This window comes from Mesoplodon bidens (genome assembly GCF_964165515.1).
Source record: "Mesoplodon bidens genome assembly, chromosome: 14".
Classification (NCBI taxonomy): domain Eukaryota; kingdom Metazoa; phylum Chordata; class Mammalia; order Artiodactyla; family Ziphiidae; genus Mesoplodon; species Mesoplodon bidens.
Genome location: NC_138170.1, coordinates 28,663,454 through 28,688,859, shown reverse-complemented (window position 1 = coordinate 28,688,859; position 25,406 = coordinate 28,663,454). Strand labels below are relative to the sequence as shown.

General features: G+C 58.1%; 1 protein-coding gene across 23 annotated transcripts in view; it reads left to right on the top strand.

The window, feature by feature from the left end:
* DYSF (dysferlin) overlaps nt 1–25,406 on the top strand; it is a 228,089-nt gene that overhangs the window by 97,873 nt on the left and 104,810 nt on the right. For all 23 annotated transcript variants that reach the window (XM_081254720.1, XM_081254713.1, XM_081254719.1 and 20 more), the window contains 11 exons: nt 227–404; nt 972–1,096; nt 3,038–3,144; nt 8,261–8,453; nt 10,512–10,667; nt 14,225–14,356; nt 14,441–14,607; nt 15,412–15,526; nt 15,815–15,920; nt 16,176–16,318; nt 18,044–18,217. In XM_081254720.1, the coding sequence (XP_081110846.1) occupies nt 227–404; nt 972–1,096; nt 3,038–3,144; nt 8,261–8,453; nt 10,512–10,667; nt 14,225–14,356; nt 14,441–14,607; nt 15,412–15,526; nt 15,815–15,920; nt 16,176–16,318; nt 18,044–18,217 (1,596 nt within the window). The remainder of the gene's footprint in view (nt 1–226; nt 405–971; nt 1,097–3,037; nt 3,145–8,260; nt 8,454–10,511; nt 10,668–14,224; nt 14,357–14,440; nt 14,608–15,411; nt 15,527–15,814; nt 15,921–16,175; nt 16,319–18,043; nt 18,218–25,406) is intronic.

Genomic DNA, 25,406 nt, shown 5'->3' with positions numbered 1-25,406 from the left:
TATTAGAGGAACATGGCCAAACACACAGGCCTGGAATGCGTTTGCTCAGTTACTAACCAAATCGGGGCTGTGGGGCAGAGCTGGACCACTTGCCACCCATCCGTCCAGTCAGGATTTATTGGGTGCCAGGCATGGCCAGGGCCTGCCAGACACACGACCCCTCCCCATGCTGGTGTCTTCTTCCCTCCTCCCCCCCTGACCCCGCCGCTGCCCCCTCTGCTCCCAGAAATACCTCCGGAGGCGCAAATACTCGCTCTTTGCCGCCTTCTACTCGGCCACCATGCTGCAGGACGTTGACGACGCAGTCCAGTTTGAGGTCAGCATCGGGAACTACGGGAACAAGTTCGACACGACCTGCCTGCCACTGGCCTCCACCACCCAGTACAGCCGGGCGGTCTTTGATGGTGAGGCCAGAGACCACGCGCCTGGCTGGGACCCAGACCACTGAGCAGTGGGCTGAGCCCTAAATCCTGCCCCCTGGGGAAAGCTGCTGGAGGCTTGCCCAAAGGCTCTGGCCCTGGGCACACCTGTTTGGGGGACCCCCTGGTTTGCTCCCCCCACCCCCACCCCATGCCGCCTTCCCCTGCTCATCTCCAGGTGCATCCCTGCTGGAACCCATAGATTGGGCTCTCGAAACCAGCAGTGGTCGGCATTGGTCCTGACTTGTGGCGATCAGTTATCACATGGTGGCTGCGGGCTTGGCATAGAGATTTCGGAGAGTGTGGGATTCCCAGGGCCCTTCTAACTGCCCCTCGGTTTTGATGTGTTAAGGAGCCCTAATGAGGGCGGCAGCTGCCTGTTCCACGCGGGAAGGGAACTCTGGCCCCTTGTCTGGGCACTGGGGGATACTGGCCGTGCCACGGCTATCCACGGGAGTTCTCAGTGGGGGAGCAGGTGCTCCCATCCGTCCTCCCCTCGGTCCCCGCACCGCTCCGCTCCTGGCTCAGCACCAGGCCCTTGGGTCCTTCCAGGATGCCACTACTACTACTTACCCTGGGGCAACGTGAAGCCCGTGGTGGCGCTGTCATCCTACTGGGAGGACATCAGCCACAGAGTCGAGGCTCAGAACCAGCTGCTTAGGATCGCTGACCGGCTGGTGAGTGGAAGCTGGCCCCACCCACAATAACCTGTGCACGCACCCCTGGTGGGTGTCTTCAGGCCTGCTTCCGTGGGTGCTAAGCCTGCAGACCTCATGGTGCCTGGGGTCCCCTGAAACCTGACCAGGCCGGGCTTGTGATCCTGTCCTGCCTACTGGGAATAGAGGAGAGGGAGGGAGCACAGCCCTGGGGGTGCCCCAGTCTGATGTTGGAGATAGCACAGAGCAAAAGCTGAGAGAAACTGAGCTGGGAGCAGAGGACAGAGCCACCACCCATTCATTCCTTCATTCATTCGTTCATCAAGTGCCTTTGACTCTTGCCACAGCAAGAATTGTGCTGGAAACTTCTAGCTAGAGGGTAGACATGAACAGGATGCTGCCCCTGCCTTCACGAGTCAGCTTAGTAAAGCAGAGTGTAGGTTCACCCACCCCTCTCCTGCAGAGACTCAAACTCACATTCTGGAGATGCTCCAGGAGTCCCTAGGGAGGGCGGCTCGGAGGGGAGAGGGACCAAGGAGCATCAGGAAGGCATCGCGTGGCAGCAGGGGGGCCGCGTCCAGTGAGGGGAGTTGGGAGCTGGTTAGGATGTCCTTGCAGGGGTCCAGGGGAGCATGATTTGGCTCTGGGAAGGAGCTGACCTCAGGGAAAAAACTGAAGGACCTGAGCTGCCAGGACTTGGTGGTCTGTTGAACTGGGGAGGAGGGGCTGTGAGGAAGGACTCCGGTGGCTGGGGAATTGGGAAGCTGGGGAGAAGAACAGGGTCTATGAGGTCAGGTGATGAGTCCTGTCTTGGATGTGGCTGGGGGTTAATGGTGGAGGCTGGGAATTGCAGGCCTGGTGCTTGGCCAGGGAGCGGAGGAGAATCAGAGTGGGCAGAGGTGTAGAGGCCAGGGTGGGACGATCCTGGTGGTGGTCCCCAGACCTTTCTGTGTGTGCCTGGGGTGGAGGCTCACCCGCGAGGTGTGTGGCCTGTGGGGACATGGCGAGGCAGGCGTGGCCATGCTGCTGGGGCCTGCGAGGGGCAGCAAGGTGGAGGGAAGGGGGTTGGAGAGGCTTGGGCAGGTGGAGGAGGAAAGTGGAAAGGGAAGGGGGGGTGGGGATCTTAGAGTGGCTGGGAGGGGATGCAGGTCCCAGTCAGGGGCCGTGGTGAACCACACTTTCCCTGAGACCCACAGCTCTGTGGAAGGGAGGGGACCAGCCCGTACCCAGTTTGGGAGAACTCGGAGTCGATGCTGTGCAAGTCCAGCATCTTCTGGGCCAGCTGTTCTCTCCAAGCCGTTCCCTGCGGGCAGGGGTTGGCTGATCCTTCCAGGGCCTGTCTGTGCCCAGCATGGTAGTCCCAGGGTGGAGCACACGGCACACGCTCAGGAAGGTTGAGGTGGGGAAGGGGGTGGGGGACTGAGGGGAAAGTTCCTTGGCCTGAGGGGTGTCCCGTGAGAGATCTCCGCCTCCCAGCTCAGGCCTGAGGCCCAGGGAGGAGAACTCCATGGAGGAGACCAGATGCCACTGGGGCACCACCTGGCCACAAGAGTTTGGAGAGGGCAGCCCCGTTACTGCAGGTTGTCTGAGTGCTCCTGAAGGAAGGAGGAGGGATCCAAGCCCGCTTGGGTGGTAGGATTTGGAAAGGAGAGAGGGTGCCAGGTGGGGAAGTGGAGCTGGCTCCAAGGTCACGTACCTGTGAGACCTTAGACCTGGCTTGACGGGGACCCATGGAGAGCCCATGGAGTGGGAGTCCCAGGCTTGGGAATTTAGATCTGTTTGGTGTGGGGAATCCTGGAAGCTTCTTGAGCCAAGACAGATGCTGGTTTGTGGGGTCCGGGCTCTGCCTTCTTGGCTCTAACTGTTCTCGCTTTTTGGTGGGACCGGGCTGTGGTGACAGTGCCTGGGGTTAAGGGTCCATCCCACGGTGACCCTCCCAACCCCTGCCTGCCCGTTCCACAGGAAGCCGGCCTGGAGCAGGTCCACTTGGTCCTGAAGGCGCAGCACTCTGCCGAGGACGTGGACTCCCTGGTGGCTCAGCTGATGGATGAGCTCATCGCAGGCTGCAGGTAGGGGGTGCCTGGCACCCACGCGCCCTCCCCTCCTGGCTCGGCTGGGCCCTTTCCCCGGGAGTGTTCGTGTGTGGTGGTGAGCGACTGCACGTCTCCCCAGCCATGGTTGGCCAGCAGTCCAGCCCATGCTGAGTCCAAAGGTGGTGGAGCCAGCGCGGGGAGTTGAAAAGGTGACATTTAGAGCAGGTCATAAATCTCCCTGCAGCGGCGGCAGCTGTGGGCCCGCCGGGGCGGCCAGGCTCACCTGAATGGGGAGCATTGTGTCTCTGATCCCCGACCTCTTATTTCCCTGTTGGAATCTCCAGGAGGAGCTGGCTGGTGGGAGGGACAGCACCCCTCCTTCCCCCAAGGCCCTGTCGGGGACCACAGTTTCTGTTCAGCCTTCTATTAACACGGCTGATGGTCACCTTCAGGAAAAGGGGGCGCTGGGGGGTGAAGGAGAATGGGGGGGCTCCGGGTCCCGGGGCCCCGGCAGAAGGGGGAGCATCTGAGTGTCTCCTCCACAGCTGGGTGGTTTGCAGCTCACCACTCACCTGCTCTGAATCTTGCTTTCCTCATCTTCAACCTGACATTAAGAATAACTGCTTTATAATATCACACAAGCAAAATGCCTGGCCCTTAGGAAGTATTTAATAAAACGGTAGCTGTAATTATTATTGAGAAGAAGAAACGTGAGGAGATTTAGATTCTCATCCTATTAACCACCTTTGTGGCTTTGGGCAACTTCACTTCTCTGGACCTCAGTTTTCCCAGCTATTAAATGGACTTAATAATAAACAGCCGTCTTTCTACTTTCTTATGGGGTTAAGTGTAAATATATGCAAATGTATTCTATGCCCCCCTCTAAATCTTATCATCCCAGCCCCTGTCAGGAATGCATGAGAAGTGCCTTCATGCTGCAAATCAGGAATCCGTGACCCTGGCTGCCTGCCACAGTGCCGCTCTGGTCCTTTGTACCCCAGTTGGGAAGTGCACCTTTATCAGAAATGACCCTGCCTCAAGCCCTCCTGGGGGTGACGAGGCAGAAGTGAGCAAATGAAGGAAAGTGTGTTGGGGGCTTGAGGCATGTGCCCTAGTAGCTCAGAGCAGGTGCATCTTACGCAAATCAAAATCAGAGACGCTTCCTGGAGGAGGGGACGCCCTACGTGAACTCCGGAGGGGAAGGAGTCAGGCTTTGGGGAGCGGACTGCCGGGCACAGGCGCAGGAGCCCAAAATGCCTGCTGCCTCCTGGGGCTGCAAGGGAAACTGCAGTCCAGAGGCGACAGACCTCCAGGGTTTGCTAAGGCAAGCTCAGCCCTGGGGGCTGTTGGGGCACAGGGATCCCCGGGATTCAGACGCTCACTCCTGCTGCAGCGTAAGAGGTGGGCTGGGGGTGGTGATGAGGGGCGACTGGACGAAGGCTTCACCCAAGGCAGGGACGCGGGGACGTGGGGTGAGAGAAGCGGAAGTCAGCGACATGGGGACATGGGGTGAGAGAAGCAGAGGGCAGCGTGGACTCTTCAGGGGGCATCATGGTGGTAACAGCCTCATAAGGAACACTTTCTGTGCCAGGTGCTGTTCTGAGAATTTCACATGTGTTAGCTAATCATAAAAATCTCATGAGGTAGGAAGTAGAATGATCCACATTTTACAGATGAGGAAACTGAGGCATGGAGAGGTGAATTGCCCAGATTCATGCCTCTTGTAAGGGGCTGAGCCCCCTCGCTGTGCTGCTCTGTACTAGACAGGCTTTGATGGTGGATTGAGTGTGAGGGCCCAAGGAAGGTCCAGAATGATTCCCTGGCTCTGGCCAAAGCAGGTGGAGAGCAGAGCCGCTTCTGGAGGGAGTCAGCGGGAGAAAAGCAGGCTTGGGGGAGGCTGAGGAGTTCAGGGCTGGCCATGTTGAGTGGCAGGTGCCTCTGGGCATCTGTGGTCTGGAGGTCAGAGGTCCGAGCGAGGCTGGAGGGGCACACGGGGGTGCGGTCAGCAGAGGGGGCTGCAGAATGACTGGCTGTGCCCCACCGCCCGGCCTGACAGCCTCGGGTGCAGAGGGTGGGCCCCGGCTCTCGGTTCACTGCGCTCTCCTTGTGACTCATGTGTGCTGTGGGCCTTGGCAGGTCTGAGGTGCCTGAAACATCTGAGATGGGTGGGTCCCAAGTCCTGGGCTGTCACTCCGCTCTCTCAGGGCTCTGTTCTTTGCGGACTTGGCTAAAAATGCTTATGCCAAAGCCTCGTCCCCTTGAATCATTCTCCTGGGGGTAGACCCGGCTCCTGGGGAGCCCGGGTCCCAGGTCAAGGGCTTGTGAGGAGGGTCCCATCCCCTCAGGAGTGCATGCATGGCTCTCTGGGGAGAACGCTGGGCCTCAGGACCAGTTCTTTTGGCACCACCTGAGGCCACTAATAGCCCTGGGGCCGCAGCAAGAGAGCTTCCATCCCCGCCCCTGGCCGGCTCTGTGCTGAGCGTCACAGCTGATAGCAGGGCAGCTGGGCACGGGGGCCATGAGCCAGCTTGCCATAGATGACCTGGCTGCTCACCCATTCCTCCAGCCAGCCCCCGCCCAACATCCAACATCAGTGTCCTTCATTTGGTCAGACCCCTTCCTGCCTTGTCTCCCTGGGAGCCCCTCTCCCTCTGGCCAGTGGTGCTCACTCTTTTCTTCTGGATCAGCCTTCTCCTCTCATCTCTCAACCCATGGACCCAACTGCCAGCTGCACATCTCCACCTGGGTGTCCACCAGCACATCCAATTCATTCTCTGTGATCTTCCTAAAACTGTGCCGTGCCACTTCGACTTCAGCCCTGTGGTGGCTCCTGTTGCCTTTAGGAAAAGCTGAGGCTCTCCTCTGATGGATGGGCCCCTCTGTCCCCACTGCCTGCCTTCTGGACCTCAGCAGTCTTACCCTCTAGCCCTTTGAAGCCTCTGTGCTGGCTCACCCCCCAACCCCACCTCCCTCCAACCAACTCCCACCTGCCTCTGAGCCTTTGTCTTGTGCACATACTGCTCCTTTGGCCAGGACGCCCTTCCTGCTCTTCTTGGCCTCACTAGCTCCCGCTGACCCTGCCAGTGCAGCTTGAGGCCACTTCCTCCAGGAAGGGCTCCAGACCCTGAGGCTGCTCAGGGGCATCTAGCTTGCTTGCTTGTCTGTTCCAGGGGCTCCCTGAGGGCAGGGCTGGGTCTCATCCCTGCACCCAGCCTCCAGCCAGGACCAGCAGAGCTGTTGTTCGTGGGGAGTGAAATGAATGAGCCAGCGGCCAGTTTATCTTTCAGGCTGGACACTGTCCGCTCCCAGGCGGCTGTCCCTGATAAAGGCACCCCCTCACTGCAGGGACAGGCAGCAACCTTGTGAGCAGCCCAGCTCTGCTTCCAGCCTATGCTGAGCCCTGCCTTGGGCCCGCCTGCCATTTCCAAGTCAGCCAGGGTTGGCAGGGCGACTGCCCCTGCTTGGGGGTGGGGCAGTGTCATCCAGCCTCCTCTTCCAGGTCTCCCTTTCTTTCTGTACCCTGTTTTGGGCTTTTTGGGGTGCAGAAGGGCTGAGACATCTTGTTTGTGGCAGTGACGGGTCCCGGCTGTTTCTTGGGGAGTCTTGGCTGGGCTGGTAGCCTCCGTGAACATCTCCCTCTGGTGGTCTGCCCGGCAGTCCCTCTCGGCTCCCGACCCAGGCCGGGAGCATAAATCACCCTGGTTGGCTTGCCTCCCCATATCCCACTCCAGACCCGCCTGCCCCCACCCTCAGGCCCACTCACGCCTCCTTTCCAGCAGGCCCAGCCCAGGACTCTGGCCCAGGCCCCCCTTCACCCACCGAACATGCCCCTCCACCGCGTTCGAGTGGGCTGGGGATGGAGGCCGCCCCTCTCCTGGCCTGGGGCAGCCCCATCCGAGGCACCCTCGGGGCAGTAAATATTATATTACTATGGGGTGTGCAGTACGTGACCTGAGACAGGCCCCGGGGCTTAAGTTTCCCGAGATGGAGTTTGCGTACTGCTCCCCCCACCCTAAAAATTCAATTAAAAAAAATAACAGGAAAAATGTAGAGCGCCGAGGGCCTGCCAGAGCGGTGTATCTGGCGGCGGCGGTGCCGCTGCACTCGGCGGTAATTGGTTCTGCATAGCTCGGGGAAATTGGCAGAAAAATAAATCAGCCGGGAGCCGGGAGCCGAGACACTGTGGGGCGGGGAGCGTGAGGTGGGGCAGCAGATGTGGCGAGCGAGCGGGCCTGACTGATGTCCTGTTTGGGAGTCAGGGGCTTAGCGTGGGGGGGGCAGCCCCCCTACCCTCCAGCAGGGATGATCTAGAGGGTCCTGCCTGATGAGGAAGAGCACAGACGCCCCCTCCCACCCCACTCCATCCTGTGTGACCCTTGCTTGTGCACTCACTGACCCCGGGGCTTCGTATGGCCAGGGGGAGCCACATAACGGGCTTTTAGGGAGCCCGGAGAGGGAGCCCATCCTTTGGATGGGGGTGATCAGAGTTCTTCGCCTCTAAATGGGGTTGAGTTTAAGCCCAACCCCCCGACTGGAGGCCTAAGGTTGTGTTTCTGGGACTGCGTGTACCCCCAGCTCCTCTCCAGAGGCTTCCCAAAGCAGAGGGTTCTGGGAGGGGTGTTGTGCGGCCGCCCTGGGTCGACACATCTGTACTGCTGGCTGCCGGCCTCCCCACAGCGTCTGCAGTGGCTTGTCAGGGGTCCATAAATTTCCTTCTTGAAGAACGTGTGCGTACAACAGAATGGATTCGCTTCAGCCAAAGGCAACTTAGTGCTTGTGCCTCTGCTCTAGGAGGGCGCCGGGGGCGGGGAGGGACCCACTGGGCCTCTGGGGACGTGCAGTCAGGTGGGCAGAGGGGACTCACACGACTGGAGGCTTGAGGATAGGTTCCAGACAGGCAGCCCCAGAATAAAGGGCTGGGGCGCTTCAGAGCGGGGGGCGCACTGGCCAGTGTGGCTGCAGCAGGCTTCCTGGAGGAGATGGCTGGAGGGGGCACCCAGGGCACACGCCGCAGCCGGCAGGCAGGCTGAGGGTGTGAGGCCCGTTGAGGGGGGGCCTGTGCACACGTGTGTACATGCTCGCCTGCACCTGGGCCTGGGCGAGCGCCGGGCTCCTGCTCGTCGGGCACATCCCGTCTGTCTGTCCGTCACAGCCAACCCCTGAGTAATGTCCAAGAGACGCCCTCCGCCACCCATCTGGACCACTACCTGTACCGCCTGCGCACCCGTCACCTGAGCCAGATCACTGAGGCGGCCCAGGCCCTGAAGCTCGGCCACAGTGAACTCCCCACCGCCCTGGAGCAGGCTGAGGACTGGCTCCTGCGTCTCCGTGCCCTGGCAGATGAGGTAGCTGACCCTGAGAGGTGCCTTCCTTCCTGCCTGGAGTGTCAGAATTGGGAGGGATGTGGGGAATGTCTGGACCATGACCCACACTGGCTCCATTGCTGGGTAACCTTGGGCAGGTGACTTAACCTCTCTGAGCTTCCGTGTCCCCATTCACAGAAGGAGGCCAGAGGATGCAACGGGATACTGGGTGTTGTAGGGCCCAGCAGAGCCTGGCGTTTAGTAGGTGCTCGATAAATGCCCCCAAATGTGCTCGATAAATGTGCTTAATAAATGCTGCCAAAGTATGTCAGAGACAGAGCTGGGACCAGAGCCCAGGGCTCCCGGCTCTGGGTTCAGTGCCAGGGGCTGCTCCCCCAGGGGCCCGACTCCTTCTCCCCACCAACCTGTCTACCCCTGGCCTCAAACCTGCCTCTCATGGGACCCTGCATTTCCTGCCCTCCTGGATATCCCTGAGCCCCAGACCTGAGGAGGCTGCACCTGCAGTAACTCTGCATCTATACCCTGACCCCTCTGCCCCCATCCAGCTCTGCAGGGAAGCAGGCAGGCCGCAGACTTGTCCAGAATGAGGAGAAAGGTCTGCTCATATGTCACAGGTGGGCACAGCTGCCGCCCACCCTGGCCAGAGCCACCTGGGACCCCCGGGGAGAGGGCTGGTGAGGAAGGATCTCCCCAGAAGGAGTGTGCAGAGAAAGGCAGGGCCTGCGAGTGGCTTCTGGAGGAGTGACTTGCTGAAGGGGAGAAGGGGGTCCAGGAGGTGGAAGGGGTGCTCAGGAGGGGAGGCAGCCTGAAATGCTGGTCCCTGAGAGTCAGCTTTGGCTCGTCCCCAAGCGGGGCCTTGGACGTGTGGCCGGTTACCTGGGGGCCACTGTGTTGCTCAGCCCCAGGACGACCCCTGGCAGTGTCTGTGGACCATCCCCTTGGGCGGGTCACAGGCTGCCTTCCACATCTTGGCCCAGACCCCGGAACTCTCACGCAGACTGTGTTATGGCTGGAGTGGTTAAGGTGAAACGGGTGCTATGGACTGTGAGGGAAACCGGAGAGAGCCTTTCTCAAACTTGAGTGTGCATCAGAATCCCCCGAAGGGCTTGTTAAAACCGGGTACAAGCCCCACCTGATCCCGCATGTCTGGGACGGGCCCTGAGAATCTGCATTTCCAGTGAGTTTCCAGGTGGTGCTGCGGCTGCTCTGGGGACCACGCTTTGAGAACCCTTGGTATCGTGGTTCGAAACACACATTTGGAATCAGAAAACCCTGGTTCCTAACTTCTTCGAGCCTGAGTTTCCTCACCTGTGCCTGCCTCTGGGCCTGCTGCAGGGATGAAGGGACACAGCCTAGGAGGTGTTGAGGGAGGGTGCCAGCCATCAGCTCTCAGCAGGAGCCTGGCTTCGAGACCCAGCCCTGCCCCACTGACCACACCACTCAGCAGCCTTGGGAGAAGATGGACTTAGCCAACTGGCCGCCTCTCCTGAGTGTGGCAGCTGGGAGCAGTTCTCACGCCTAGAGGCTCGGAGGGGCTCAAGGGCCCTGCAGTCTGGGCTAGTCACCATTTTCAGAGTCCAGTGTCAGCAGGCCCAGAAAAGGGCCAGACCCCCAGGGTCCCCGCTGTTAGAGGGAGGAGGGATCGTGTGTCCTCTGGGAAGGCGCACCCCTTCTGTGGATTCGCTTCTGCTCTCAGGGGTGAGGAAGGGGGTGGCACGTTAAGTGCAGTGTCATCTCTAGGGTCAAATCAGATCCTCCGATGTCTCCCCACCGGGAGCCTCTAACTACCCACCCAGTGGAGGGGATCTAAGAACTTGGGGCTCCAGGCAGGAGTGTCCCTTCCTAGAAAACGTGAACGCAGCTTAGTGAATTCCTGGCGGGCTCCTCGTGTGAGCCGGGGGCAGCCTGGCGCCCTATCCCTGGGGGCTCAGAGCTGCTGAAGACAGGGGTGCCCAGCCAGCCCTGGGAGGTCAAGGGGGCGGCTGGGGGTGGGAGCTGGGAGGAGAGGCCTGGGGAGAGGGGGCTAAGGGTGCGGGCTGGGCGGTACCATCTCCACCCTGACTGCCACCCTCTCTCCAGCCCCAGAACAGCCTGCCTGACATCGTCATCTGGATGCTGCAGGGTGACAAGCGGGTGGCGTACCAGCGGGTGCCCGCCCATGAGGTCCTCTTCTCCCGACGGGGCACCAGCTACTGCGGCAAGAATTGTGGAAAGCTGCAGACGATGTTTCTGAAAGTGGGTTGTTTCTCCTTAAGTCATGGTCATACTTTCTCACCCCCAGGGTGGTCCGCGCCCCTTCTGTTTCCCCTCCTGTTCTCTGTCAGACTCCGAGTTTTTAGACTCTGCTCTTGGAAGGGACCGAGGGCTTGCGTAAAAGGACTTCCCTTCTCCCCTCTCTCCACAAAGTCCCTAGACCCCATGCACCTGGTCTGGAAAGGGAGCAGGTGAGAATTGGAACCAGGGGTGCTGGGAACGAAGGAGGGGCTGACTCCCGAGTCTGTGCTCCCCTCCAGCCGGCTCCCTGGTGGGGGGCCTCAGCCCTCAGCTCCCACCGCCAGCCTTTGGGAGCCCGGGCACAGACTTGCCTCCCCCCTCCCCCCTCCTGAGGGTTTGGCTTCAGGTGGAGTCACACGTGGGTTCAGGTTCCTCCCCGGGGGAAGGCTGGTGTCTGGGCACCGGCTGTGCCTATGGCTCTGCTCTGTCAGAGATCTGGGAGCAGGTAATCCTGTTCCTCCAGTCACCCCGCCCCCGCCTCCTGCCCTTTGTCCGCCTGCCCTCTTCTCGCAGCCTTGGCGGGTGGGTAACAGGGAAGTGAGCAGGTGCCTGGAGGCCCCCGTCCTCCTCTCTGGGTTCATGTGGGGACACAGAGCCCAGGCTGCTTGGTCGGGACACAATTCGGGGAAATCTGAGCTGTGGCAGTCGCGGCCCCCGGGAGCGTCCCGTGGGGAGGGCCGTCCCTCACCACGCATGGCTGACTCCAGATGGCTCCGCTGGCATCATAAACTGCCTGGCCTTCAACCCTCCCTCCCCACGTCTCTCTTCCCATCCACACCAGGACCTCCTTCCATCTCACCTCTTCCACGAAGTCACTGTGGACTAACCTTAGCCTCGAACCTCTGAGTGGCTATGGGTCGACCCATTCGTACACTGATCAGGCATTCTTGCTGCCCCCTGAGGTGGGCAGAGGAGACAGGTTTCAAAGGCCCGGAGCGTGTGGACAGGTTGCAGGGCTGGCTGGAATCCTGTGTGGTCTTGGGCAGATTGTCTAACCTCTCTGAATGCTGTTTTCCCACCTCTAAAACAAAGATCAGGCTGCCCTGATCACAATTTTGAGGATGGACTTAGGTACCACAGGTCAAGGGTCTGGCTGGAACTCGGTGATCAATGAATATCAGAGTTTTCCTCCTCCTCTCCCTTTTTCCTTCTGGGGAACCCCTTTGCCCCCTGGGGAGAGGAGGCTCTACCAGCACCATGACTGGAGGCCAGCGCAGGGCCAGGGATGATCAGATATCTGCGTTTGGGTCATTGGTACTTCAGAGGAGAGCCGGCTTTGCCTAGAAAGAGGGCGGGGGGTGTCAGGCAGCGGGCTGCCCCTCCCAGCTCGGGCATGTTCCTCGTGAGATCCTAACCTCCTAGCATCCTGCGTTCCTCCCTCCCAAGCCAGCTCCTTGCCTGGTAGGGCAGATGGGAAAGGAAGTCAAGGAGTGGCCACATCTGAATGGGGTTAACTGGGGAGGGCTGTCAGGCTACAGTGGAGGCGGGGCTGCAGGAGTGGGCCTGGTGGATGCCCATGAACGGGATCAGTCTCTGACCTCGGCCTTGCAGCCTCGGGGAAATGCAAACTGAAAAATTTCCCTGATCCCAAGCAAGAAAAAAAAAAAAGATATAGGATTGTTTCTCGAAGTCTTCCCCACTGAGTTTATGAGCCCCGCCAGTAGCTCCTGAGCAAGCTCTACAAAAATGTTGGCAGCAAGCAGAGACCAAGAAAACATTGGTGTTTCTTAACTTAAACCAAAGTTGGAAAAAATGAGCACCAGCAGAGAGGGAGAGGAGCCCCAAACTAGACATTTCTTTATTTGCTGTTGCTATTTTGGGTCCAGCAGGCTGGCCCTGTCTGGGGGAGGGCAGGGGAGAGACTGGGGGCGGAGGGAGAAGGGGGGGTCAGGCATTCCTGCCATCTCCCTGGGGCTGGTGGTTTGGAGGGGAAAAGGCTGCTAACCACCCCAGGGGAGAGGACACTGAAGCGAACAGTCATGGGGGGGTTTCTGGGGGGTGACACTTGGGGTCAGGGGCTCCTCCAGGCTTCACCAAGGATGAACCAAAGGCAGAGAGGCTGGATGAAGGGTGAGACTGTTAATGCCTTGCCATGACACCCCTTCCTGACCCTCTTACCCAGCCTGGGCTCTCCCTCCGGGGATCCAGGCCTCCTCTACCAGTTAGAGAGCCCTTACCTCAGCCTCCCTTTCCTCCTCTGAACCCACCAAGACTTTCTCGTCTCATTCAGCTGCACGTCCCAGAGGAGACACTCCTCTAAGCTCACACACATGAAGCCTGGGTAGTTAATGTATTACTTCCTCTAAGGGACTGTGTGTTATTCTAAAAGTGAGGCACTTCCGCTCTTCAGGCCATATCTGTCCCTTGATTTCAGTCAAATGGTGAAGCAGTTGTGGAGAATAAATTTTTTATGTTGGGTTGTCGTGGTTATTCCATTTTGGCAGAGCTTCTGAAAGTTTCAGGATAAAAAGCAGTTGAAGACCAGTGAATAGTGGTTAACAGGCTGATAAGCACTTAAAAGGGTAGGGATATCAGATGATACACTAACATCCAGTGAACCCCTACCCCCCAAAAAAAACCCCAAAAACTGAAAATGAACGGAGAGGCTTTAACCTCCTCCCCTTTCAGACCTTTCTATCTCTCTGTAAAAAAAAAAAATAATAATTAATTAATGTTTGGCTGCCTTGGGTCTTCGTTGCTGCGTGCCGGCTTTCTTTAGTTGCTGTGAGCGGGGGCTACTCCTCATTGCGGTGCGCGGGCTTCTCATTGCGGTGGCGTCTCTTGTTGCGGAGCACAGGCTCTAGGTGCACAGGCTTCAGTAATTGTGGCTCGTGGGCTCTAGAGCGCAGGCTCAGTAGTTGTGGCGCACGGGCTTAGTTGCTCCGCGGCATGTGGGATCTTCCTGGACCAGTACTCAAACCCGTGTCCCCTGCATTGGCAGGTGGATTCTTAACCACTGCGCCACCAGGGAAGCCCAGACCCTTCTATCTCTTATAAAGACATGTTCTAGAACTGCACCATCCAATATGGTAGCCGTATATGGTTATTTAAATTTAAATTAATTAAACTTAAATAAAACTAAAAATTTAGTTTGTCACACCAGCTACATTTTCAGGGCTCAACTGCCACATGGGGTTAGTGCATTGGACTCTGCAGATATAAACCATTTCCACTGTAGCAGAAAGTTCCATTGGACAATGCTATTCTAGAAGAGAACAGAAATGAGGATGTGGTGGGAGAGGGGAGAATGGGGGCTCCTGGTCTAGACATGGCTCGTCTCTGCAGAGAGCATCTAGATGGCGAGGATGCAGTCTTCTCCTTTGATGGGAAGGAATCTTGGCCGGTGGGGGCGTTTCTTAGTCATATACCCCTCTTCCATGAAATTCTGATAAGTCCTCCAACAGAGCACATACCTGATGGGGTGTCAGGCTGGCATGCTTAGGCCTGGAGGCTCCCCCAAGTCGAGACATACTGACCCTGAAGGGGACTGTGGGTTTCTCTCCTCCTCTGCTACCCAGTATCCAATGGAAGGGGTGCCCGGAGCCCGGATGCCAGTGCAGATTCGGGTCAGGCTCTGGTTCGGGCTCTCTGTGGATGAAAAGGAGTTCAACCAGTTTGCTGAGGGCAAGCTCTCCGTCTTTGCTGAAACTGTGAGTGCCTGACCGCCTGCCCACCCTACCCCCGGCCCCAAAGCTACCGCAGCCCCACTCACTTCTCTGTTGCTCACTCTCCAGTATGAGAACCAGACCAAGCTGGCGCTGGTCGGGAACTGGGGCACAACGGGCCTCACCTACCCCAAATTTTCTGACATCACGGGCAAGATCAAGCTACCCAAGGAGAGCTTCCGTCCCTCAACTGGCTGGGCCTGGGCTGGAGACTGGTTTGTGTGTCCAGAGAAGACGTGAGTCGTGGACAGGGAGGGCTTGGGGACCCCGCCTGGCCAGCCATTGCTCTGAAAGGGCCTCGGCTCTGTTCATCCCTCTGTCTACGGCCACTGCCCCTACGCTGGTCATAGCGACTTCCGTTTGAACTCCCCCGGGACTGGGGGATCATGAGGCAGCATTCTTTTCTGGAAGGGCTCTAATGATTGGAAAGTCCTTTACGATTAAACCGAAGCTGGCCTCCAGTGGACTTTGCGTCCACTGGTTCCGGCCTTTTCCTCCAAGATACCGCAGAAAGCCCGCTCCCTTCTCTGCGTGTCAATCCCTCCTTCAGTGCCCCTCAGAACAGCCTCGTTAGTCCTTCTCCATCTGCATCGCCATCTCCACCTCCTTCTCCTCTCTCTCTTTTCCAGTTTGGTTGATATTCAACAACTGTTTGTTTGGTTTTTCTTTTTACTTTTTAAAAATTGAAGAGTAACATATATTGTAGTCACGTACTCAAATCTTAAGTATATAGCTCGATAACATTTTACATTTCTACAACTATCTATTGAGCTCCAACTACCCACTGGGTTTTCGACGTCTTCAGTTGGCTCCCCTTTCTCTTTCTTTATCTTGGTGGTGACTTTCTCTTCTGTCTGCAAGTGTCTCCCTGGGTCTCCCCTTGACTCGCTGCCCCTCCTCTCTCTCCCCTCATCTCTCTTGTTGTTGGTTGGGATGAGGCTGACACAGGAAGGTTGGCCCAGGCTCTGGGGTGCTCTGCTGGGGGTTGTGGATGGCCAGGGGTCTCTTCGGCTGAGGCTCTGACCCACCCCCGCCCACAGACTGCTTCATGACACCGATGCGGGCCACCTGAGCTTCGTGGAGGAGGTGTTTGAGAACCAGACCCGGCTCCCCGGAGGCCAGTGGATCTACATGAGTGACAACTACACGGACGTGGTAAGGGGGTGCTCTGGGGGCAGGTGGGCTCTGCTTTCCTGGAGGCCTGGACATTTGGGCCCAAGGGGGGCCTGTGACTGAAAGAAGAGGAATGTTCTCCCCTGCTCCCACGTCCCCAGCATCCATGCCCCGGTTTCCAGAGGGACAGTGTGTGAGGTCTGGCAAGGGTAGGACACTGAGCCTGAGTCACACCTGGGGCTTTAGAATATATGTTGTCAGGTTGCATCTTCTCATCTTCCCTGATCACGTCGGTCTCTTCTCATGCTTGCCTGGCCTGTGTTACCCCAGAACGGGGAGAAGGTGCTTCCCAAGGACGACATCGAGTGCCCACCGGGCTGGAAGTGGGAAGATGAAGAGTGGTCCACGGACCTCAATCGGGCCGTTGACGAACAAGGTGGGCAGCACGTGGAGCCCAGTGAGCACCCGGCAGGCTCGCGAGGCATGCCGGAGGGGGCCGCAGTTGAGTGCAGGCCCCTTGGGCCTGGGGTTCTGGCCTTCACTGGGCTACTTCATCTGGGGGACTTCCTGGGTGAGTCCTCACTATAAACTACAAATTGGGAGTCAGTGGCCACTTGAAAGTCTGTGAACATACCCCAATTGGAGAGATGGGGAATGGCCAGGCAGTGAGTGTTGGGCACCCCTCCTCCAGGCTGGGAGTACAGCATCACCATCCCCCCGGACCGGAAGCCGAGGCACTGGGTCCCTGCTGAGAAGATGTACTACACACACCGTCGGCGGCGCTGGGTCCGCCTGCGCAGGAGGGACCTCAGCCAGATGGAGGCGCTGAAGAGGGTGAGCCCAGTCGGTGGGGGGAGGGTGGGGGGGTGGGTAGGGGTGAGGCCCTGGGGAGGGGAGGCCAGCTGGGCACAGGAGCACACCTCTGTGCAGGGGACATGTACAAGACACACGGGCTCACTCGAGATGCTCGCAGGTCGCACCCAGCACTCACACAGGTGCTCACGGACAGAAAACACCCAAATGCCCGTGACCAAGCAAGGGGATGCACCTGGAATTCACGCACAGACCTGGAAGGTGCAAAGGCATACCTAGAGTGTGTCTATGGCTAGGTGTCCGAGGGGCAGAGTCTGCGACAGGGACTCGGCTGTGTGTAGTTTATTGAGGCAGTACTCTGAGAAGTGCCAGGAGCAAGGATGTGGTCTCCGGCAGAGTCAGCCTTGGCTTGAGCTGTGGTTCGGGAAGGGGCTCAGCCTGGAGCACCACAGAGTCCTCCTCACCAGGCAAGGGGGCTGGGCTTTGTACGGTCTCAGCCGTCAGTCATTGGCTGGGGGTTGCTGGGGGCGTGCTGGAGGGAGCCTGTTCCCTCCAGCACGGCCAGTTCCCTGGAGAAGGGGGATGCTGGTCAAGGGGCTTGGGTGGGCTTGGTCAGCATTTACCAGAGGGGATGTACACAGTGTGAGCACACATGCCCACGGCCGTGCCCAGATACTCTTGGGACACAGACAGGTGCAGAGTGAGCTTGTATGGGCACACAAGTGCCTGTACCTGCTCCTGGGGTCACACAGATGCCCGTGTCGTGCACAGCCTCAGGGCCTGCCTGCCTGGAGCCCTCTTGGCCTGCGTCCTTCCTTCCCAAGCGCACATTGGAATTTTGGCTCGAGAACTAGGCCTTCCCCAGTCTGGGAATAGCCTTTGGCATGACCCGAGTCCCTTCCTCTCTCTTTGGTCACAGTGAATCTAGAGAGAAAGGTCACTGGGTCCCAGGAGAGGCAAGGCTTTTGGGCAGCAGGCTGTTCCTGGTGGCATGAACCAGACAGCCTCCACTCTCCCTGTGAGGGCACCCAGGGGACAGAGGCAAAGCCTTGCCAGGCGGTGTGCCTTGCCTGCTCCCTCACCACCAGCATCGTTCCAGGAGAGGGAGGCAACTGGCCTCCGGGACTGGCACTGTCACCGAGCTCATGGCCTGGGCCTCACCTGAGGATCATCTCAGGTCACGAGGTGGATGGGAAGGGGCTTCCGGGGCTCCCCCAGGCTGGGAAAGGACCCCTTGAGAAGAAGTGCGGGGGTCTGTCCACACTGACGTAGGCCTAGCCTCATGGAGAAACAGCCTGGGGCTGGGAAATGGGCTCTTCATTTTGCCTCTGAATTGCAGACCCATTTCCACTTTTATAAGTTGGGATATGAAGAAGAAAAAGGAAATGACAAGAAAACCTTGGATTCGTGAAATCCACCCAGAATCCAAATAAACAAACAAACCCGAAAGCCCAGTGTTTTCATCACTGCTCAGCCTACCTTCCTTTCTTGGCACCTTGGACCTCCCCACAGCCTAGGGAGCCTCTTCTCCTCCTGATTTCCTGACCCGGGACTCTTGTCACTGCAGAAGCTGCTCAGAGCCCCCTCCTCTGGGCGGCCCTCCCAGGTTTTCCCACCTGGAGGGTGATGGTGTGGGGTGTGTCGGGGAGAATCGTGGAGGGCAGGGAGGGCACAGCTGGAGCCCAACCCAGGACTCCCCGCCAACCTGCCAAGTGGCCTCTGAGTCTGCCCTGTTCTCCCATGCAGCACAGGCAGGCAGAGGCGGAGGGTGAGGGCTGGGAGTACGCCTCGCTCTTTGGCTGGAAGTTCCACCTGGAGTACCGCAAGACAGACGCCTTTCGCCGCCGCCGCTGGCGCCGCCGCATGGAGCCACTGGAGAAGACGGGGCCTGCAGCTGTGTTTGCCCTCGAGGGGGCCCTGGTATGTGGCAGTGGTCATCTTGGGTTGGTAGGGTGCAGCGTGGTCTGCCAGGGCTGTTCAGGGCTGACGCAGGAGAGGTGCAGGGGACCCCGGGACAGGAAGGACTTTGGCTTCAGTCCTCTGAGGTTGCGTGTGGGAAAAGTGGACACCAGTCTGGGTGTCCTCCTAAAATAAAATAGCTCATTTCTTGGCACCAGAAGACCCACTGCTTTTTTGGTGACCGAGAAGGGACCGGGGGAGAGGGCCCCGGGCTTTTGATGGTCTGACCTGTGACGGGGGCCAAGGGACCTGGCTCTTCTTGAAGAGGCTGGCTGGCCTGGGGTTGGGTCTGGGAGGCTTTGGCCTGGTCCAAGGGAGTAGCCTGAGAGCTCTACTGACCCTGAATGTCCTTGGTTGGACATGAGTCCTCCTGAGAGGAGGCTATCTTGTGGGCATCCTCGGGAATTTTGGGGAGAGATGTGCCTCAGAGACCAAACCCCGGTCTGGCTGTCCTGCCTCAGAGAGTACTTCCCGGAGCCAGTGGAATGGGGGCCAGGTCAAAGCTATCCAGGGTCAGGATGATGTGTTCTGCAAAAGAGATGAGCAGACCCTTCCTGGACAGTGTGAGTGGGGACATTCAGGGCCAGGAGATAGCCTGTCCCCCACTCTGTTGGTTTGGGGGCTCCATCCAAGCATTGGGAGTGAGATGCCCAGGAGGAGACACCTTCTCTGAAATCCAGGTAGGACTGCCTGTCCCCTGAGGGGGCTTTGGGCTGTGACACAGGGGAGCAGGTCCCACCAGCTTCACTGGCTGATGGAATCTGAGTGTGTCCATGTGAGCCAGCTGTGTGTATGTGTGTGTGTGTGTGTGTGTGTGTGTGTGCCTGCGTGCACGTCCATATGAGCATTTCGTCTGGGTGGGGAGCAGTGGGTCTTAGCCCTCAGCCAAGGAGTACAGTGGGGCAGGCCCCTGACCCGATGGGATGGCTACAGAGAAGGGAGTTGAGGCTGGCAGTGGCCCCGAGGGGGTAGTGGGCAGGGCCTGGAGGTTCCATCACTGGGGTTGGGTCTGGGAGGCTTTGGCCTGGTCCAAGGGAGTAGCCTGAGAGGTCTACTGACCCTGAATGTCCTTGGTTGGACATGAGTCCTCCTGAGAGGATGTCAGAGGCTCTGGAGGGAGCCCCTCCTGGATCTTGGGGGCCAAGTGGTGAGGAGGCTGGAAGGAGATGGCAGAGGTCTGGGCTCTCTGGGGCCCTGAGCTGGTGCTCAGGTGGAGGTTGAAACTGCCACCCAGGCTGGAGCAGCTGCAGCCGGGAGTCTCCTCGTCCTGTCAGAAGGGGCCTCGCTTGGGCACAGGGCAGTGCCTGGGGGAGGTTGTGTGGTTCCAGCTGAGGAGTGGGGAATAAAGACCTCAGCAGGCCTCGGAGGCGGGGCCAGGCCTGAGGGTGCTTGCCCTCTAAGGGGCCAAGACTCATTTTCATCCGCCGGAAACACAACCAAAGTGGGCTGAAGAGGGAAAAAGAGCTTAAAGGCTCAGATTGCTGGGAATCTGATTCACCGAGGTGAATCAGGCATTAGGCCTGGCAGGAACTAGGGGCTCACACAGTGTCCCCGACTCGCTCCTCTGTCTTGGCCCCGTTCTCACACTGGCTCTCTCCATGTCATTGGCAAAGATGGTGCCTGCGACAGAGGCTGACGCCACCTTTACAGCTAGCACAGCCCAGCGGGCATCCTCTGTTTCCTCACAGCTGGAGACCCCAGAGCGGAGAGTGCACTTTCTCAGTAGTGCCAGTACTGTCTCGTGTGTGATTGACTGGCTCTGCTTGGCCCTGTGCCCACACCAGCCCCTGAGCCTGAGGGCGAGGAACGGAATGTTCTGAATGACCGTCCTGGGTCACGCCCCTTTTTGTGGTTGACAGCCCCACAGGCTGGGGAGAAGAGCATTTGAAAAGGAAAAAACCCCAAACGGTGGTGGACACAGAGCTATACATGACGACCACAGGACTCTTCTCTTTTTTTTTTTTTTTTTTTTTTTGCGGTACGCGGGCCTCTCACTGTTGCGGTACGCGGGCCTCTCACTGTTGTGGCCTCTCCCGTTGCGGAGCACAGGCTCCGGACGCGCAGGCCCAGCTGCCATGGCTCATGGGCCCAGCCGCTCCACGGCATGTGGCATCTTCCCGGACCGGGGTACGAACCCGTGTCCCCTGCGTCGGCAGGTGGACTCCCAACCACTGCGCCACCAGGGAAGCCCAGGACTCTTCTCTTGAATGAGCAATAGGAGCAAGTGTGGGTTGTTGAGCGGAGGAGGAGTGCTCTGGTCAGAGCTGGGTTTTAGGGCCATTAATCAAGTAGCCGTGGAGGATGGCTGGGGCCGGAGAGCCTCCCATCAGGAGACCATCAGGAGGCTTGGTTAGAGATCTGGGAAGATGTGACCATCTGAGGTGGGGGCCAAGGGACCGAAGTGGAGGGAGGTGGAGTAGCAGGGCTTGGGGAGGGAAGGGTCCAGTGGGCATCAGAGGCTCCGCTGGGTGGACGGTAGGGCCGCTGCCATCGCCAGGCCACGGGCGGGGTGGGCCTGGGGCTGCGATGAGTTCACGGTTGGCCCTGGTAAGTGTGACGCACATGGTGAAGTGCTGCATGAGGAAGATGGATCTGGAGGCTGCCGGCCAGGCGGCCTGGGGCAGGGAGGCTGGGGGCGTGGGAGCTGAGCATCAGCTGTGAGGCGAGGGGGCTGAGAGGAGAGAGGCCGCAAGGCCGGAGGTGCCCAGAGGCCCATGGATGGAAGCGTGGATGGCTCTGGGGCTGGTGAGGATCTAGGGGAAGAAGACGAGCAAGGCTGGAGGACCCACTGCCAAGCTTTCACGGCTCGGTGACCAGGAGAATGAAGAAGGCCATTTCCCAGAACACAGAAACCAGACCGTTTATTCTTTATGTGGGAGAAAAATGTCATGAGGGAGCATTGAAATCAAATGTCAAGTGGGAAGGTGAATGATCGTGATGCAGATGGGACTCGCCTGTGAAATGTGGCAGAAACCAAAGTAGTGAAGCCTAGAGTCCTGGGGGAGCTTTGCTGACATCGGGAGCCAGAGGCAGACAGTGGTTAGAATGGCTGGATCCACAAACCTGGAGTTGGACACAGTCTTTAGGTGTGACCAGCACTTGGACAGGACCACAGGGCCATTGGACTGAAACTGTCTGGACCACTCTATTTGAGCAAATGAGCCCCCATCAGCACACGTGCTCACACACACACACACGCACACACACACACACACTCTCCCCTTCCATGGTCACCTTTACATGCTTCCTGCCAGGACCAAGGATGGCCTGGGTCCCCATCCCTAAGTCTGCTGTCCTTCATCCTTGGATGTGCTGATGCTCCAGCAAGGCACTGGGGCTAGAGTCCACCCTGCATCACTGGGGCAGATGGTCGGGTTTTCTGGGTGCCAGGACCAATCTATTGTTCTGGGTACTGGCCTTTGCCCACTGGTCACTGATGCCTGCCGATTCACTTGGCGGGAGTGTGGTGGGGTGGGTGAGGCTTCTGAATGGCACTGGTTTGGTTTGATTTCTGCTTCCTCTGCTTCAGCTTGGATAGGTCACTTGTCCCTTTAGTGACTCTGTTACTTATGAATGTCACTACATGTATGGGTCCTCGTAAGGATTAAGGACATAACCCATGTACAGAGGTGCTTCTCAGTTTTAATGAACATAAGACCCATCTGGGGATCTTGTTAAAACACATGCTCTCGATCTGCTGTCTGGGTGGGGCCCGAGAGTCTCCATTTCTAACAGCCTCCGGTGATGCCCGTGCTGCTGGTCCAAAGACCATCTTCGAGTAACAAGGATGTCGGGTGCACAGGGCATCCCGAAGATGAGGGAGGCAGTCACGTCAGCCACTACCGGGTGCCTCTCTGAGGGAGGCGGGGTGTCTATTCCTGACTGGAGGTGTGTCACCAGGGCCCTAGAGAGCGAGGCAGGGACAGGTGACATGTTCTCCCTGCTCCTTATGGGGAGAAAATGATCTTTTCTTCCAATGATCCTCCACCTGATAGGGGAGGCCTGGCTCATGGGAAACCCCTGCCTGATTGGGAAGAGGGTATTCACATGTGAAAGCAAATAAACCCAACAGAAGCTGCATCTCCGAAGTGCTGGAGGGCAGACAAGGGTCATTCCAGAGTGACAGCGCCTAATGACGGTGGCTTCTTGGAGGAGGACCTGGGGAGGCAGCGCTTGGAGGAGTCCAGGACTGTGGGTGGTGGCCAGGTGGGCTTCCTGGCAATCTGACGGTTCTGGGCGTCTGGGCGCAAGGGCCAGGCCTGTGGCGCCCCCTTGCCTCCTACTGCCCGTCCCCTGGCCCATGCGTCCACCAGCAAGCTGGGCCTCACTTGCCAGCTCCCCTCCTGAAGACGTCTCTCTGGAAGGCAGGCCCAGTCTGCTCATTAGCACGGGCAGCCTTTCCCTGAAACCTTCTGCCGGGGCCAAGCCTGGCTCCCTCTGCGGAGCGGGAGGCCCTGGCTCTGTCTGCTAATGGTCTGCTGTCTCCATCCCGAGCATTATTTTATTTTCGTATTATTCTTTTTCCAGCTAATATCCTGGCATTCCCAAAGACACCGGGTTTCATAATCTTCCTGGCGTTCCCAGGGAGCTGGGAAGTGGAGCACAAAGCTGCTATTATAGCGTGTTCCATCCAGCCTCCCTCTCCTGCCCCACACCCCTCGCTGCCGCCGCCACCGCCACCGCCGGCGTCCACCCAGTCACCCCCTCCTGACGCCACCAGGCTCTCTGAGAACGCTGGTGACGGCTGCCGGGGATGAGCTCACAGAATCCATCCTGTGGCCCTTGCCCTGGGCCTGCCCTCCATGCGCGAGGATTTTTCCAGAGCCCTGTCTTTGCACTTGGCCCGGAGTGTCTGGAAGGGTGTTCTGAGATGCCTGAGCCTGGGCAGGGAGAAGAGGAGATAGAGACTCGGCCACATGTGCTCCTAGTCTTGGAGATTTTTAGAGCTGGAAGGAACTTTCATGTTCGAAAGCACTCTCCACCTGGCTCTGGTGCTGCTTGAAATTGGATGCAGAGTCGTGGGTGTGCATGTGTGATCTGTGTGCGTGTGTGTCTGATGTGTAAGCACGTGTGTGATGTGTGTATGGATGTATATGGCGTGTGCACATGCGTGATATATGTGTGTGTGCAGTGTGCATGTGTGTGTCTGTGGTGGGTAAATTCTGATGTAAAGTCCATGGTTTTCTCCAATTCTCAAGAAAATCTAGGATCCTAAAGAGGGTAAGAATTACAAAACTCTATTTTACCTCGTGCCGAAGACCAGGCTGAGGGCTGTACATGCATTGTCTCATTTCATCCTCACAGGGACCCCAGAAGGCTGGATTCTATGATTATACCCATTTTACAGTCGGGGAGACTGAGGTTCCAGAACTGCACTGTCTAATATGAAAACCACTAGCCAGGTGTGGCTACTTAAATTTACATTTAAAGTGATTAAAATAAGAAAATTCAGTTCCCCGGTCACACTGGCCACATTCGAAGAGCTCAACAGCCACGTCTGGCTAGTGGCTACCATATTGGATAGTACAGAACAGTTCCATCACTACAGAAAGTTCTCTTGGACAATGCTGCTCTAGAACAACTCTGAGCCCCTAAGGTAGCCCCAGAAGAAACGGAGGCCTGAGAAGGAGTTTGCCCAGCGTCACGGCCTGTGTCAGTTCTAGAACCAAGGCCAGGAGAGCAGGCTCTTCTGCTCTCTCTCCCCAGATTCATCTCCCCACTTGCTGTGAGGGCATAAAGTCCTTCCCCCATAGAGGACCCATGGGTGGTTGGCTGGAGCCCTCAGCTGGATGCATCCCCCTCCTCGTCCTGTAGCCAGGCAGCTTGGCCTCCCTGGAGGAGCTGGGCAGCTAGAGAGGAGTTGGCACCACTGCCCCCAGCCAGGAAGCCTCCAATTGGTTGGCAGGGGCCTGAGTCCTGACCTGAAGTGCCAAGGACCCACAGAGGCAGGCATCCCCAGCCCCAGTCAGGGGGCAGGGAAGGGTAGCTGGGAGTCGGAAGTGCTAGGAAGGGGGTCAGGGAGAAGCTGGTGCCAGAGAGGAGGAATTTGGGATTTGAACTGGCTGAAAAGGAGGTCACATGTGGGTGGGGAGGGGAGGGGCCATCTCTGGACCTGGATGAAATCCTGCTGTGTACGGGGGCACCTAGGCATGCTTCCTAGTGTGGCTACTTTGAGCAAGGGCAGCACCTGGGAGGTGAAAGGGGTTTGCCTTATTAAGTCATCAAGACCCCTGGCTGGGTCTGTGGGCCATTGGAAGGCGGCTCTGTGTCTCTTGAATGTCCTAATCAAACACCTGTTCCACACCTGGCATTGTGCTACGGGGCAGGTTGAGGGCCACCGGAGGATTACACAGAAGGACCATTTGAGTAAATCCTCTAAATATGTGGACTCTGGGTCTATCTCACTCAAGATTGGGATGCTGAAGCCTGCGTGCGTCCACTGAAACTTGTGTGTCTGTGTACCTGAGACAAAATGCCAGCACACAGGCAAGCATGGACTGTGTGTGTTACTGCTGGGTGGATGTGACGGGTGTGTCACACCCTGTGTGCCATTATACATGCATGAGGGTCTGTGTCCACAGTGGCTAGGGTGACCTTATAATTTATTGTCTGGTCTGGACACTATTAAAAATCATGCTGGAAAATAGGCATAAGCTAGGCAAACGAGGACATACAGTTGTCCTGATTATGGTGGCACCCTGGCACGGCCTAAAACCTGCTTGAGCGTCCTCTGCAGTCTTCAGAGACCTGGAAAGCCTAGAGGGACACACAGGCACATGCAAACACAGACACTCGTGCCAGCCCACACGTGGCATTGTGGATTCTCCAGGTTTCCTAATTCCACTCCCAGGATCCCCAGGGGCTGGCCGGTAGCTTTGCAAGGAGTTTCGCAGCTGCTCTCAAGCCCTGGCTCCAGCTGTAAATTCAATGGGGTTGCACACTCGCCTGCTACTCCACTTAAGGTTGCAATCAGCCCTGATTAGGAAGGGAGGGCTGTGTGTTCCCAAGGTTTCTCTTTTTACAGGGTTCTCCTCTGGCCTGGCCTGTGGGCCTGTGTGGGGTTTCCCTGGAAGCTGAGGCCAGAGCAGTCAGGGCAGTGACATGGGTGTGGGCTCCCCAGGGCCCTGACTTGGCACTCAGTCCTGTCCTG